Here is a 14,407-nt window from a genome sequence, read left to right as displayed (position 1 = left end):
AAGTAGATGATTAGATCCTCGTTTCTCCTACTTTAGTATGCATGTAACTGCTTACTTTGGTGTGTGCAAATGTTATGTGTGTAGTCACTTGTGTAATTGTAAGCTTAATTTGTTTATGCAATGCTGTCTTTTTAAGTATATATGTCGATGCTCTGTAGATAGAGCGTAGATGATGTGCAGACAAAGAAAATCACATCGCACACGGACTAAACAATGGAACCTGTCGGTGATGTTTTCATCAATCACTCACAATTGTATACCAGCAATCGTTTGCTCACAACACGCACGGCTTGTTAGCAGTAATCGTCTGTGTTCTTATCGGTCTTCGCACACGTTTCTGATTACATACTTGTTTGCCTCGTATCACACACATCTTGTTCATTTGAACCATTTCTGTTCTCATGTCTCAACGCAAACAGTTCATCCGAGTGAACCGCATGACGTATATCGCACACACCTTTGATCTTGCTGACCATTTCTTTTGTGTTGCCTAATCACAAACAGTTCATCCAAGTGAACTGTATGTTGTACATCGCACACACCTTCATCTGGCTGCCCGTTTCTTTTGTTCCTCCTCATCGCAAACAGTTGATTGAGCTGAACCATATGCCCTGCATCGCACACGCAACTAAAATCTCAACCGTGTTTGATGCATCCTCCATCGCAAATGTTTTGCACCTTTTTTGACGGTTATTTTACACCACCGTTTGTGATTATGGCATCGCACACAATTTCGTCGAAGGGTCTCTGATCGTAGTGTCGCGTTACCAGCATACTGCAGTAGTGCTAGCTATAGGTTTAGCCATCAACTTTCATAGAACACCTTCGTTCCAATTCACACGGACCCCACCGCTAGCCACAACATTGCTTACACCTTCGGGTGTGGCCTCTCCTCCTTCCCCCAAATCTACCTCGGACTCCCCCTCTCTCACACTCGCCTTCCCTCCTCCGCCTTTGAACCTATCATTCAGCGCTTCCTAAAATACCTCTGTGGGTGGGCTGCCAAACTTCTCTCCCGCGGGGCAAGGCTCGTGCTCATTTCCTCCACGCTCGATGCCCTCACCACCCACTTCATGTCTATCTTTAGGATCCCCAAGAAAGTCATTAAAAGACTAGATGCCATCCGTCGATCCTTCTTCTGGGCTGCTGAGGAAACCTGTTCCGGTGCTAAGTGGCTCATTGCCTGGAAAAATGTATGTACGCCCAAGGCGGCTGGTGGTCTAGGCATCAAATCTCTTGCCCTCCAAAACAACTGCCTCCTTTTGAAATTCGCTTTCAAACTTCTTCAAAAACCAGACCTGCCTTGGGCTAACTGGTTCTTCCAACACTACTCTCTTGATTTTACATCAAAGACTCACAACCCATCGTACCATTGGAAGATCGTTAATGGTCAACTAAACTCCCTTAGTAATATCTCCTTTGTCCTTACCAATAATGGTTCGTCCACCTTTTTCTGGCTCGACTCTTTGTTGCTTCCTACTCCGCTCGCAGTTTCTTACCCGCATATTTTTTCTCACTCCACCTCCCCCTCCGTCCTAGTATCTCAAGTCATGCATAATGGTTTACTCGAGCCTCTTCGGAATTGCCTAACCAATGTTGCTTCCCTCGAGCTTGCGTCCGTTTTGTCTTTGTTGCAGGATGTTACCCCCAGTGATGCGCCAGATGACAGATTCCTCAACCACGGCTACCCGTTCTCCTCTAGGTGCGTGATACGTCTCCAACGTATCTATAATTTTTTATTGTTCCATGCTATTATATATTCTGTTTTGGATGTTTAATGGGCTTATTTATACACTTTTATATTATTTTGGGGACTAACCTATTAACCGGAGGCCCAGCCCAAATTGTTGTTTTTTGCCTATTTCAGTGTTTCGCAGAAAAAGAATATCAAACGGAGTCCAAACGGAATGAAACCTTCGGGAACGTGATTTTTGGAACAAACGTGATCCAGAGGACTTCGAGTGGACGTCAAGCAACAGACGAGGAGGTCACGAGGTAGGGGGCGCGCCTACCCCCCCCCCCCCCCAGGAGCCCTCCACCCTCGTGGGCCCCTCGTGGCTCCACCGACCTACTTCTTCCTCCTATATATACCTACGTACCCCCAAACCATCAGAAGCGACCACGAAAACCTAATTCCACCGCTGCAACCTTCTGTACCCGTGAGATCCCATCTTGGGGCCTTTTCCGGCGTCCTACCGGAGGGGGCATTGATCACGGAGGGCTTCTACATCAACACCATACCCTCCCCGATGATGTGTGAGTAGTTTACCTCAGACCTTCGGGTCCATAGTTATTAGCTAGATGGCTTCTTCTCTCTCTTTGGATCTCAATACAAAGTTCTCCTCGATTCTCTTGGAGATCTATTTGATGTAATCTTCTTTTGCGGTGTGTTTGTCGAGATCCGATGAATTGTGGGTTTATGATCAAGATTATCTATGAACAATATTTGAATCTTCTCTGAATTCTTTTATGTATGATTGGTTATCTTTGCAAGTCTCTTCGAATTATCAGTTTGGTTTGGCCTACTAGATTGATCTTTCTTGCAATGGGAGAAGTGCTTAGCTTTGGGTTCAATATTGTGGTGTCCTTTCCCAGTGACAGCACGGGCAGCAAGGCACGTATTGTATTGTTGCCATCGAGGATAAAAAGATGGGGTTTATATCATATTGCATGGTTTGTCCCTCTACATCATGTCATCTTGCTTAAAGCGTTACTCTGTTCTTATGAACTTAATACTCTAGATGCATGTTGGATAGCGGTTGATGTGTGGATTAATAGTAGTAGATGCAGAATCGTTTCGGTCTACTTGTCACGGACGTGATGCCTATATACATGGTCATACCTAGATATTCTCATAACTATGCTCAATTATATCAATTGCTCGACAGTAATTTGTTCACCCACCGTAGTACCTATGCTATCTTGAGAGAAGCCATTAGCGAAACCTATGGCCCCCGGGTCTATTTTCCCTGATATTAATCTCCCGTTATTTCCATTACTGTTTACTTGCTTTCTTTACTTTTACTCTTTATCATAAAAATAGCAAAAATATTATCTTATCATCTCTACCAGATCTCACTCTCGTAAGTGACCATGAAGGGATTGACAACCCCTTTATCGCGTTGGTTGCAAGGTTCTTATTTGTTTGTGTAGGTGCAAGGGACTTGAGCGTGACCTCCTACTGGATTGATACCTTGGTTCTCAAAAACTGAGGGAAATACTTATGCTACTTTACTGCATCACCCTTTCCTCTTTAAGGGAAAACCAACGCAGTGCTCAAGAGGTAGCAAGAAGGATTTCTGGCGCCGTTGCCGGGGAGGTGTGCGCCAAGTCAAGTCAAGACATACCAAGTACCCATCACAAACTCTTATCTCTCGCATTACATTACTTGCCATTTCCCTCTCATTTCCCTCTCCCCCACTTCACCCTTGCCGTTTTATTCGCCCTCTCTTTTCCGTTCGCCCTCTTTTTCGCTTGCTTCTTGTTCGCTCGTGTGTTGGATTGCTTGCTTGTCACGATGGCTCAAGATAATACCAAATTGTGTGACTTTGCCAATACCAACAACAATGATTTTCTTAGCACTCCGATTGCTCCTCTTACCGAAGCTGAATCTTGTGAAATTAATGCTGCTTTGTTGAATCTTGTCATGAAAGATCAATTCACCGGCCTTCCTAGTGAAGATGCCGCTACCCATATAAATAACTTTGTTGATTTGTGTGATATGCAAAAGAAGAAAGATGTGGACAATGATATTGTTAAATTGAAGCTATTTCCGTTTTCTCTTAGAGATCGTGCTAAAACCTGGTTTTCGTCTTTGCCTAAACAGTATTGATTCTTGGGCTAAGTGCAAAGATGCTTTTATCTCTAAGTATTTTCCTCCCGCTAAGATCATGTCTCTTAGAAACGATATTATGAATTTTAAGCAACTTGATCATGAACATGTTGCACAAGCTTGGGAGAGAATGAAATTAATGATGCGTAATTGCCCTACTCATGGTTTGAATTTATGGATGATTATACAAAATTTCTATGCCGGATTGAATTTTGCTTCTAGAAATCTTTTATATTCGGCCGCGGGAGGCACTTTTATGGAAATCACTTTAGGAGAAGCTACTAAACTCCTAGATAATATTATGGTCAATTATTCTCAATGGCACACCGAAAGATCTACTAGTAAAAAGGTGCATGCGGTAGAAGAAATTAATGTTTTGAGTGGAAAGATGGATGAACTCATGAAATTGTTTGCTAATAAGAGTGTTTCTTCTGATCCCAATGATATGCCTTTGTCTACCTTGATTGAGAACAATAATGAATCTATGGATGTGAATTTTGTTGGTAGGAATAATTTCGGTAACAATGCTTATAGAGGAAACTTTAATCCTAGGCCGTTTCCTAGTAACTCCTCTAATAATTATGGTAATTCCTACAACAACTCTTATGGAAATTTTAATAAGATGCCCTCTGATTTTGAGACTAGTGTTAAAGAATTTATGATTTCTCAAAAGAATTTCAATGCCTTGCTTGAAGAAAAATTGCCTAAGATTGATGAATTGGCTAGGAACATGGATAGACTTTCTCTTGATGTTGATTCTTTGAAAATTAGATCTATTCCACCTAAGCATGATATCAATGAGTCTCTCAAATCCATGAGAATTTCCATTGATGAGTGCAAAGAAAGAACCGCTAGGATGCGTGCTAAGAAAGATTGCTTTGTAAAAGCGTGTTCTTCTATTTTTTATGAGAATAAAGATGAAGATCTAAAAGTTATTGATGTGTCCCCTATTAAATCTTTGTTTTGCAATATGAATCTTGATAATTATGGGACTGGAGATGAGCCACCATTACCTAGAAGGCGTTCCAAAAATTCGGAGTTTTTAGATCTTGATGCGAAATTTGGTAAAAGTGGGATTGAAGGGGTTAAAACTTTAGATAGCAATGAACCCACTATTTTGGATTTCAAGGAATTTAATTATGATAATTGCTCTTTGATAGATTGTATTTCCTTGTTGCAATCCGTGCTAAATTCTCCGCATGCTTATAGTCAAAATAAAGCTTTTACTAAACATATCGTTGATACTTTGATGCAATCTTATGAAGAAAAGCTTGAGTTGGAAGTTTCTATCCCTAGAAAACTTTATGATGAGTGGGAACCTACTATTAAAATTAAAATGAATGATCATGAATGCTATGCTTTGTGTGATTTGGGTGCTAGTGTTTCCACGATTCCAAAAACTTTATGTGATTTGTTAGGTTTCCGCGAATTGGATGATTGCTCTTTAAACTTACACCTTGCGGATTCCACCATTAAAAACCTATGGGAAGAATTAATGATGTTCTTATTGTTGCAAATAGGAACTATGTGCCCGTAGATTTTATTGTTCTTGATATAGATTGCAATCCTTCATGTCCTATTATTCTTGGTAGACCTTTCCTTAGAACGATTGGTGCAATCATTGATATGAAGGAAGGGAATATTAGATTCCAATTTCCGTTAAGGAAAGGCATGGAACACTTCCCTAGAAAGAAAATTAAATTACCATATGAATCTATTATGAGAGCCACTTATGGATTGCCTACCAAAGATGGCAATACCTAGATCTATCCTTGTTTTATGCCTAGCTAGGGGCGTTAAACGATAGCGCTTGTTGGGAGGCAACCCAATTTTATTTTAGTTTTTTTGCTTTTTGCTTCTATTTATGAATAAATATTTTATCTAGCCTCTGGTTAGATTTGTTTTTATGTTTTAATTAGTGTTTGTGCCAAGTTAAACCTATAGGATCTTCTTGGATGATAGTTATTTGATCTTGCTGAAAATTCCAGAAACTTTCTGTTCACGAAAACAATTGTTAAAAATTACCAGAACGTGATATAATATTGATTCCAATTGCAGCAGATCAATAAACAAATTATTTAGGTCTTCCTATTGTGGAAGAATTTTTAGAGTTCCATAAATTTGCGTTAGTTACAGATTACTACAGACTGTTCTATTTTTGACAGATTCTGTTTTTCGTGTGTTGTTTGCTTATTTTGATGAATCTATGGCTAGTAAAATAGTTTATAAACCATAGAAAAGTTGGAATACAGTAGGTTTAACACCAATATAAATAAATAATGAGTTCAATACAGTACCTTGAAGTAGTGGTTTGTTTTCTTTCGCTAACGGAGCTCACGAGATTTTCTGTTAAGTTTTGTGTTGTGAAGTTTTCAAGTTTTGGGTAAAGATTTGATGGAGTATGGAACAAGTAGTGGCAAGAGCCTAAGCTTGGGGATGCCCAAGGCACCCCAAGGTAAATCCAAGGACACCAAAAAGCCGAAGCTTGGGGATGCCCCGGAAGGCATCCCCTCTTTCGTCCTCATCCATCGGTAATTTACTTGGAGCTATATTTTTATTCACCACATGATATGTGTTTTGCTTGGAGCGTATTGTATGATTCGAGTCTTTGTTTGTTAGTTTGCCACAATCATCCTTGATGTACACACCTTTTGAGAGAGACACACATGATTCAGAATTTGTTAGAATACTCTATGTGCTTCATTTATATCTTTTGAGCTATATAGTTTTTGCTCTAGTGCTTCACTTATACCTTTTAGAGCACGGCGGTGGTTGTATTTTATAGAAATTATTGATCTCTCATGCCTCACTTATATTATTTTGAGAGTCTTAAACAGAATGGTAATCTGCTTTAATTGTGAAATTAATCTTCCATATTGAGTTCATTGAATGTTATGAGAAGTTAGATACTTGATAAGTGTTTTGAGATATAAAGGTGGTAATATTAGAGTGTGCTAGTTGAGTAATTGTGAAATTGAAAAATACTTGTGTTAAAGTTGGCAAGTCCCGTAGCATGCACGTATGGTAAAAGTTGTGTGACAATTTTGACACATAGGTGTTCTTTTATTGCTTTCCTTATGAGTGGCGGTCGGGGACGAGCGATGGTCTTTTCCTACCAATCTATCCCTCTAGGGGCATGCGTAGTAGTACTTTGCTTCGAGGGCTAATAAACTTTTGCAATAAGTATATGAGTTCTTTATGACTAATGTGAGTCCATGGATTATACGCACTCTCAACCTTCCACAATTTTCTAGCCTCTACGGTACCGCGCATTGCCCTTTCTCACCTTGAGAGTTGGTGCAAACTTCGCCGGTGCATCCAAACCCCGTGATATGATACGCTCTATCACACATAAGCCTCCTTATATCTTCCTCAAAACAGCCACCATACCTACCTATCATGGCATTTCCATAGCCATTCCGAGATATATTGCCATGCAACTTTCCACCGTTCCGTTTATTATGACACGCTTCATCATTGTCATATTGCTTTGCATGATCATGTAGTTGACATCGTATTTTGTGGCAAAGCCACTATTCATAATTTTTTTCATACATGTCACTCTTGATTCATCACATATCCCAGTACACCGCCGGAGGCATTCACATAGAGTCATATTTTGTTCTAAGTATTGAGTTGTAATTGTTGAGTTGTAAATAATAAAAGTGTGATGATCATCATTATTAGAGCATTGTCCCATGTGAGGAAAGGATGATGGAGACTATGATTCCCCCACAAGTCGGGATGAGATTACGGACTAAATGAAAAAAAGGCCAAAGAAAAAAAGGAGAAGGCCCAAAAAAAGAGAGAAGGGACAATGTTACTATCCTTTTTCCACACTTGTGCTTCAAAATAGCACCGTGATCTTCATGATAGAGAGTTCCTATGCTATCACTTTCATATACTAGTGGGAATTTTTCATTATAGAACTTGGCTTGTATATTCCAATGATGGGCTTCCTCAAAATGCCCTAGGTCTTCGTGAGCAAGCAAGTTGGATGCACACCCACTTAGTTTTTTTTGTTGAGCTTTCATATATTTATAGCTCTAGTGCATCCGTTGCATGGCAATCCCTACTCCTCTCATTGACATCAATTGATGGGCATCTCCATAGCCTATTGATTAGCCGCGTCAATGTGAGACTCTCTACCTTTTTTGTCTTCTCTCATAACCCCCATCATTATACTTTACTCCACCCATAGTGCTATATCCATGGCTTGCGCTCATGTATTGCGTAAGAGTTGAAAAGGCTGAAGCGCGTTAAAAGTATGAACCAATTGCGCGGCTTGTCATCGGGGTTATGCATGATGAGAACGTTTGTGTGACAATATTGAAACATAGCCTAACTATATCATTTTGTAGGGATAAGCTTTCTTTGGCTATGTTATTTTGATAAGACATAATTGTTTGGTTAGCATGTTTGAAGTATTATTGTTTTTATGTCAACATTAAACTTTTATCTTGAATCTTTCAGATCTAAATATTCATGCCACAATAAAAAGATTTACATTGAGAATTATGCTAAGAAGCATTCCACATCAAAAATTCTGTTTTATCATTTACCTACTCGAGGACGAGCAGGAATTAAGCTTGGGGATGCTTGATACGTCTCCAACGTATCTATAATTTTTGATTGTTCCATGCTATTATATATTCTGTTTTGGATGTTTAATGGGCTTATTTATACACTTTTATATTATTTTGGGCACTAACCTATTAACCGGAGGCCCGACCCAAATTGTTGTTTTTTTGCCTATTTCAGTGTTTCGCAGAAAAAGAATATCAAACGGAGTCCAAACAGTATGAAACCTTCGGGAACGTGATTTTTGGAACAAATGTGATCCAGAGGACTTGGAGTGGACGTCAAGCAACAGACGAGGAGGCCACGAGGTAGGGGGGCGTGCCTACCCCCCTCCCCCCAGGCGCGCCCTCCACCCTCGTGGCTCCACCGACCTACTTCTTCCTCCTATATATACCTACGTACCCCCAAACCATCAGAAGTGACCACGAAAACCTAATTCCACCACCGCAACCTTCTGTACCCGTGAGATCCATCTTGGGGCCTTTTTCGGCGTCCTGCCGGAGGGGGCATTGATCACGGAGGGCTTCTACATAAACAACATAGCCTCTCCGATGATGTGTGAGTAGTTTACCTCAGACCTTCGGGTCCATAGTTATTAGCTAGATGGCTTCTTCTCTCTCTTTGGATCTCAATACAAAGTTCTGCTCGATTCTCATGGAGATATATTCGATGTAATCTTCTTTTGCGGTGTCTTTGTCGAGATCCGATGAATTGTGGGTTTATGATCAAGATTATCTATGAACAATATTTGAATCTTCTCTGAATTCTTTTATGTATGATTGGTTATCTTTGCAAGTCTCTTCGAATTATCAGTTTGGTTTGGCCTACTAGATTGATCTTTCTGGTAATGAGAGAAGTGCTTAGCTTTGGGTTTAATCTTGCGGTGTCTTTTCCCAGTGACAGCAGGGGCAGCAAGGCATGTATTGTATTGTTGCCATCGAGGATAAAAAGATGGGGTTTATATCATATTGCATGAGTTTATCCCTCTACATCATGTCATCTTGCTTAAAGCGTTACTCTGTTCTTATGAACTTAATACTCTAGACGCATGCTGGATAGCGGTCGATGTGTGGAGTAATAGTAGTAGATGCAGAATCGTTTCGGTCTACTTGTCACGGACGTGATGCCTATATACATGATCATACCTAGATATTCTCATAACTATGCTCAGTTCTATCAATTGCTCGACAGTAATTTGTTCACACACCGTAATACCTATGCTATCTTGAGAGAAGCCACTAGTGAAACCTATGGCCCCCGGGTCTATTTTCCATCATATTAATCTCCCGTTATTTTCATTACTATTTACTTGCTTTCTTTACTTTTACTCTTTATCATAAAAATACCAAAAATATTATCTTATCATCTCTATAAGATCTCACTCTCGTAAGTGACCGTGAAGGGATTGACGACCCCTTTATCGCGTTGGTTTCGAGGTTCTTATTTGTTTGTGTAGGTGCAAGGGACTTGAGCGTGACCTCCTACTGGATTGATACCTTGGTTCTCAAAAACTGAGGGAAATACTTACGCTACTTTACTGCATCACCCTTTCCTCTTTAAGGGAAAACCATCGCAGTGCTCAAGAGGTAGGAGTGCGCTTACTCGCTGCTCTCCTCCGACCACGAGATTGACCTCAACGCCGGGTACATTTGGAGCTCAAAGGCACCTATCAAGGTGAAGATCTTCGGTTGGCTTCTGGCTAACTTGCTGCGTAAGACCATTACCTCGGTCTCTTATTGCCCTCGGTGTGGCCTTACATTGGAGGATGCGACGCACCATGCCTTGCTCTACCCATGCGCGACCCAGGTGTGGTCCCTGTTGGGCCTGCAGACACCTCTCTCCATCGACCGTGTTTGGGAAACTCCTACCCCGGCTGGCCTCGACATCAACATTTGGCCCACAGTCGCCCTCGCCATCCTATGGAACCTATGGGACTCTAGGAATGCTCGTGTCTTCTGCAACGAGCTACACTCCCCCGTGGATACCCTTAGGAACATTATTTCAGACTTTACTCTTTGGGCCTTTAGGTTTAAGGACCCCGCAAGTAGGGAGGCTGCCGTGTCTTGGCGCCTGTACCTCTCCTCTCGCTGTAATCTATGATGTAACTCGCCCTTGGGCGTTCTTTGAGTAATATATTCAGGTGAGGACCCTCCCTCCCCCCCCCCCCCCCCGATGATTGTTCAAAAAAAACAAAGTGCTTAACCTTCCCAGGAATTCGAAGTTCCCATACACGAGGGAAGAGAGATGGTGTTTTTTTTTTGAGAATTTTTTCATTGATATCACGAATCAGTACAAAGTAGTTGACCCTTACAAGCACACTGAAATGCAAACACAAAGGACCATGAACACCTAAAGTACCCTAAGACAACCATAACACAAGAAGATCTTCGGAGCCCTGTGTCATCATCCCTGAATCTTGAGAGAAGACCCCTGTAGTAGAAGGATCTGCAAGCAATCGCAAACAGGTCATCATCTTCGACCACGGTACAATTGCCGCCACGCTGCTTTCTCCTTTCTTGACACCAACGCTGAGAGGGCATGGACATCAAGCCAACACACCTACAACAGCCGTCGCCATCTTTGGTTTTGAGTACCGCGAAAATTGTCCCTTCCGGAAGGAAGAGAACTCAGTCATCCGACCGGTCCAGCACTGCGGCCGGGCCATCTGCCCGGAGAAAGCAGGATCTCCCACCAGCATCAGCGCAAAGAAAGGAGAAGAACAGTAGCAGCAAATCATACCAACAAGGATGAAGAAAGGTCTTTGTCTCCCTGCATCCATCGCCCATCTGAGGACCCAAACGGCCAGTGCCGATGGAACTCCAGCCACCATAGCCCGCGACCTCGACGAGATCCGGGGATCCCCAACCCCGCTGGCTCATAGACGATGGACAAAAGCCTCGCCTGACCGTGAACGGAGCCCGGAGAAAGTTATTCCGATGCGACACCACCGCAACGGCCTCAGCAGCGTCTCCCCTCAACCCTAACCCTACCACACACCCACCTAGCGAACAGACCCGAGGTTCCCCCTCCCTCCCGCCGCCGGAGCGGCCGACAGAGAGAGAGGGAACCGGCGGCGTCACCGGCGGCGCGCAAGGGAACCCTCGTCGCCTCCCTTGATCGCCTCGTGCGATCCTACTTTTCTGGATCGCGCTCTCACCGTCGCGACTTGTTATTTGGGAGAGAGATGGTATTGTGTACTTGTGTGGGTAGACCGGGGCTGCAAGACGCGGTGTCGCTCTCGCTCCTGCGAGCCCGCACGGTCTTCCGACGCTGCTACGGCCTACGGGGCGAGTCGGCGGTGCTACCAGGATTTTCCTTTTTTTGGTACGTTTGGGAGACGAGGAAGATGATGCTCCTCCCATCGATCGAACGGCTATGCACCTCGGGATCTCGAGCTGACTAACCCCCCTTGAAATCAGCGGGCTTGCATGTTTAGCCTAAAGTTAGTCAACTGGGTGGCGGCTGCAGGGCGGTTATCATTGTTCCATTATGCGTTAACTGAACTTCTGACACATACTTCACTACTGTACTCGCGGGAACAGTTAGCATAGACAAATAGCACGAGCCCGGCGGCGTTGCAAACAAAAAAAAGAACGAAACCAAGAGCGTCACATGATGAACAGCTACCCTACCAGCTCATCCGCTGACCCTTAGCTAGCTTTATAAGTACCTGCTACGGTGTATGCCAAGAAGCATCACATATCAGAAGACAAACCGATGGGTTCGAGCGACGGCTCAGAGCAGCAGCTGATGGGGATCACCAAGGTCGACCTCCGCGGACTGGAGCCTGGCGGGCCAGGCTGGGGGGAAGCCCGGGACACGGTGACCGCGTCCATGCTGGCGCACGGCTTCGTCGTCGTCGCGCACGGCGCGCTCGGCCCGGAGCTCCGGCAGGCGCTGTTCGGCCGCGCCATGCCGGAGATCTTCGCGCTCCCGGTGGAGTCCAAGCAGCGGAACGTCTCCGCCGTGGGGCCGTTCACAGGCTATATCTCAAACATCCCCGGCATGAACTGGGAGAGCCTGTGCCTCTCCGACGTCACCGATGCCGACCGCGTCCGTGACTTCGCCGACCTCCTCTGGCCGCGGGGGAACCCTGCCTTCTGGTAACGATTGTCACTTTTTCTCTAGAATGATCTGACTCACCGAGGCTACCACCATTGCTCCGCCGCGGAGTTGTCGCCGATCCATTTTGACCTTCTCACCGTGTCCGCCGTCCATGCGCAGCGACACAATTGTGTCGGCAGCCAAGAACGTGTTTGAACTCCAGCGGACGGTGGAGAAGATGGTCCTGGAGGGCCTCGGCGTCCAGGAGGAGCACATCGACGCGCACTTCGGCGCGCTGGCCCACTCCGCCCGGCTGTCGCGCTACGGCGTCCCGCCCGATTCGGAGACCTGCATGTCCCTGCAGGCGCACTGCGACGACAGCGTGACCACCACGATCGTGCAGCACGGGGTGGAAGGCCTGGAGGTGCAGGCCAAGGACGGGAGCTGGCTCGCCGTGCCGCCTGATCCGGCAACGTTCGCCTTCGTGGCCGGCGAGTTGTTGACGGTAAGAGGCACGCGCGCCGTTTCTCTGTCATGTCTGATCGTGTGCGCGGGCGCATCTCCAGTCTGACGCCACAGGGATGTCACCGCCGTATATGCCGCAGGTCGTGACCAACGGAAGGGTGCCGCCGTGCCTCCACCGTGTCAGGACGCCGAGCAACCGTGAGCGCCTGGCAGTGCTGTTCGTCTGCCGGGGGAAGAACGGCGTCGTACTGAGCGCGATGGACGAGCTCGTGGACGGAGACCACCCTCTGGTGTACCGACCGTGTAAGAACGACGAGTACACCAAGTTCCGGCACTCGGAAGAAGGGCGCAAATTCAGTGATCCACTGAAGACTTTCTGTGGGGTGGAGAAGGATGGATCACCCATGGAATGATCGAACTCACAGGTCAATTTCACTTGGCCTCACCACTCTCGAGTGAGGTAGCCTGTTAGCCGGGTAATCCGTCAAGGAAAGGGCATTTATCTTTGAGTGTAAAGTTGGTCAAAACCTGCAGCCACATTTAAGACACAAGTGTATCCCATTTAAGAAACTTAATCAGTGACACAAAGCACTTGTTTTACCAATTACTCCCTCCGTAGAGTAGCAATCTAAACACTTTTATATTTTTTTATAGAGGAAGTACATTTTTGTGAAAAATCACGCCAAAGCTTTGTTACGTAATTGTAATGTTCATAGGTACAAGAATTGGAACCAGCGAGGCCGGCGCCATACGCCCGGTGGCGCAACTGTCGATGAAAATCGCGCCGACTACAGTCATGGCGGACGATGGCGGCGTCTTTGATATCGTTTCCTTGTCGAGGCATCGTTATTGCAGTTGGCGTCATCAGGCTCGCGATGCTTCAGGGGAAACCCTAGATCTGGGTCTTCCGGATCGGACGATGATGGCGTTCTTAGTAGCGCTTTCCCTCATGGGGGCGTCGTTTTGGAGCAAGTGATGGTTGGAGGTGACAAGAGAAGGAGCGGTGCTTCATCACACACATTGATGGTGTCGGATCTCGATGGCATGGCGCTCTGGAGATTAGGCGTCTGATGTGCGATGATAGACTCGCGCAGGAGGTCGACACTGTCTGGCGTCGTGGTGGCGTCGGCAGCAGCTAGACCGGGCAACATTCATGCAGCAGTACAGCTCTGAAGATGGATTGGTGGCAGGTGGCTGCTGAGGGAGTCCTGGATTAAGGGGTCCTCGGGCATCCGGACTATGGTACGTGGGCCAGACTAAAAGGGCTGTGAAGATACAAGACCGAAGACTCTCTCCCGTGTCTGGATAGGACTCTCCTTGACGTGGAAGGCAAGCTTGGCATCCTGATATGAAGATTCTTGTCTCTGTAACCGACTTTGTACAACCCTAGTCCCCTCAGGTGTCTATATAAACCGGAGCGCTTAGTCCGTAGGGGCAAGAAGAAGAAGAATCATAGTCATACAGGCTAGACTTTTAGGGTTTTAG

At 45.0% G+C, this 14,407-nt stretch overlaps 1 protein-coding gene across 1 annotated transcript; it reads left to right on the top strand.

Annotated features, from left to right (window-relative positions):
- Positions 1-12,130: 12,130 nt before the first annotated feature.
- On the top strand, positions 12,131-13,446 carry LOC123141772 (2-oxoglutarate-dependent dioxygenase AOP2). The gene is made up of 3 exons (XM_044560851.1): positions 12,131-12,516; positions 12,638-12,962; positions 13,063-13,446. Exons 1-3 carry the CDS (start codon positions 12,131-12,133, stop codon positions 13,333-13,335), a joined length of 984 nt encoding a protein of 327 aa, XP_044416786.1. The 3' UTR covers positions 13,336-13,446.
- The last annotated feature ends 961 nt before the right edge of the window (positions 13,447-14,407 follow it).

Source organism: Triticum aestivum, chromosome 6D (assembly GCF_018294505.1).
Source record: "Triticum aestivum cultivar Chinese Spring chromosome 6D, IWGSC CS RefSeq v2.1, whole genome shotgun sequence".
Taxonomy (NCBI): Eukaryota; Viridiplantae; Streptophyta; class Magnoliopsida; order Poales; family Poaceae; genus Triticum; species Triticum aestivum.
Note: the sequence above shows the minus strand (reverse complement) of the source record. Positions and strands in the feature narration are given on the sequence as shown.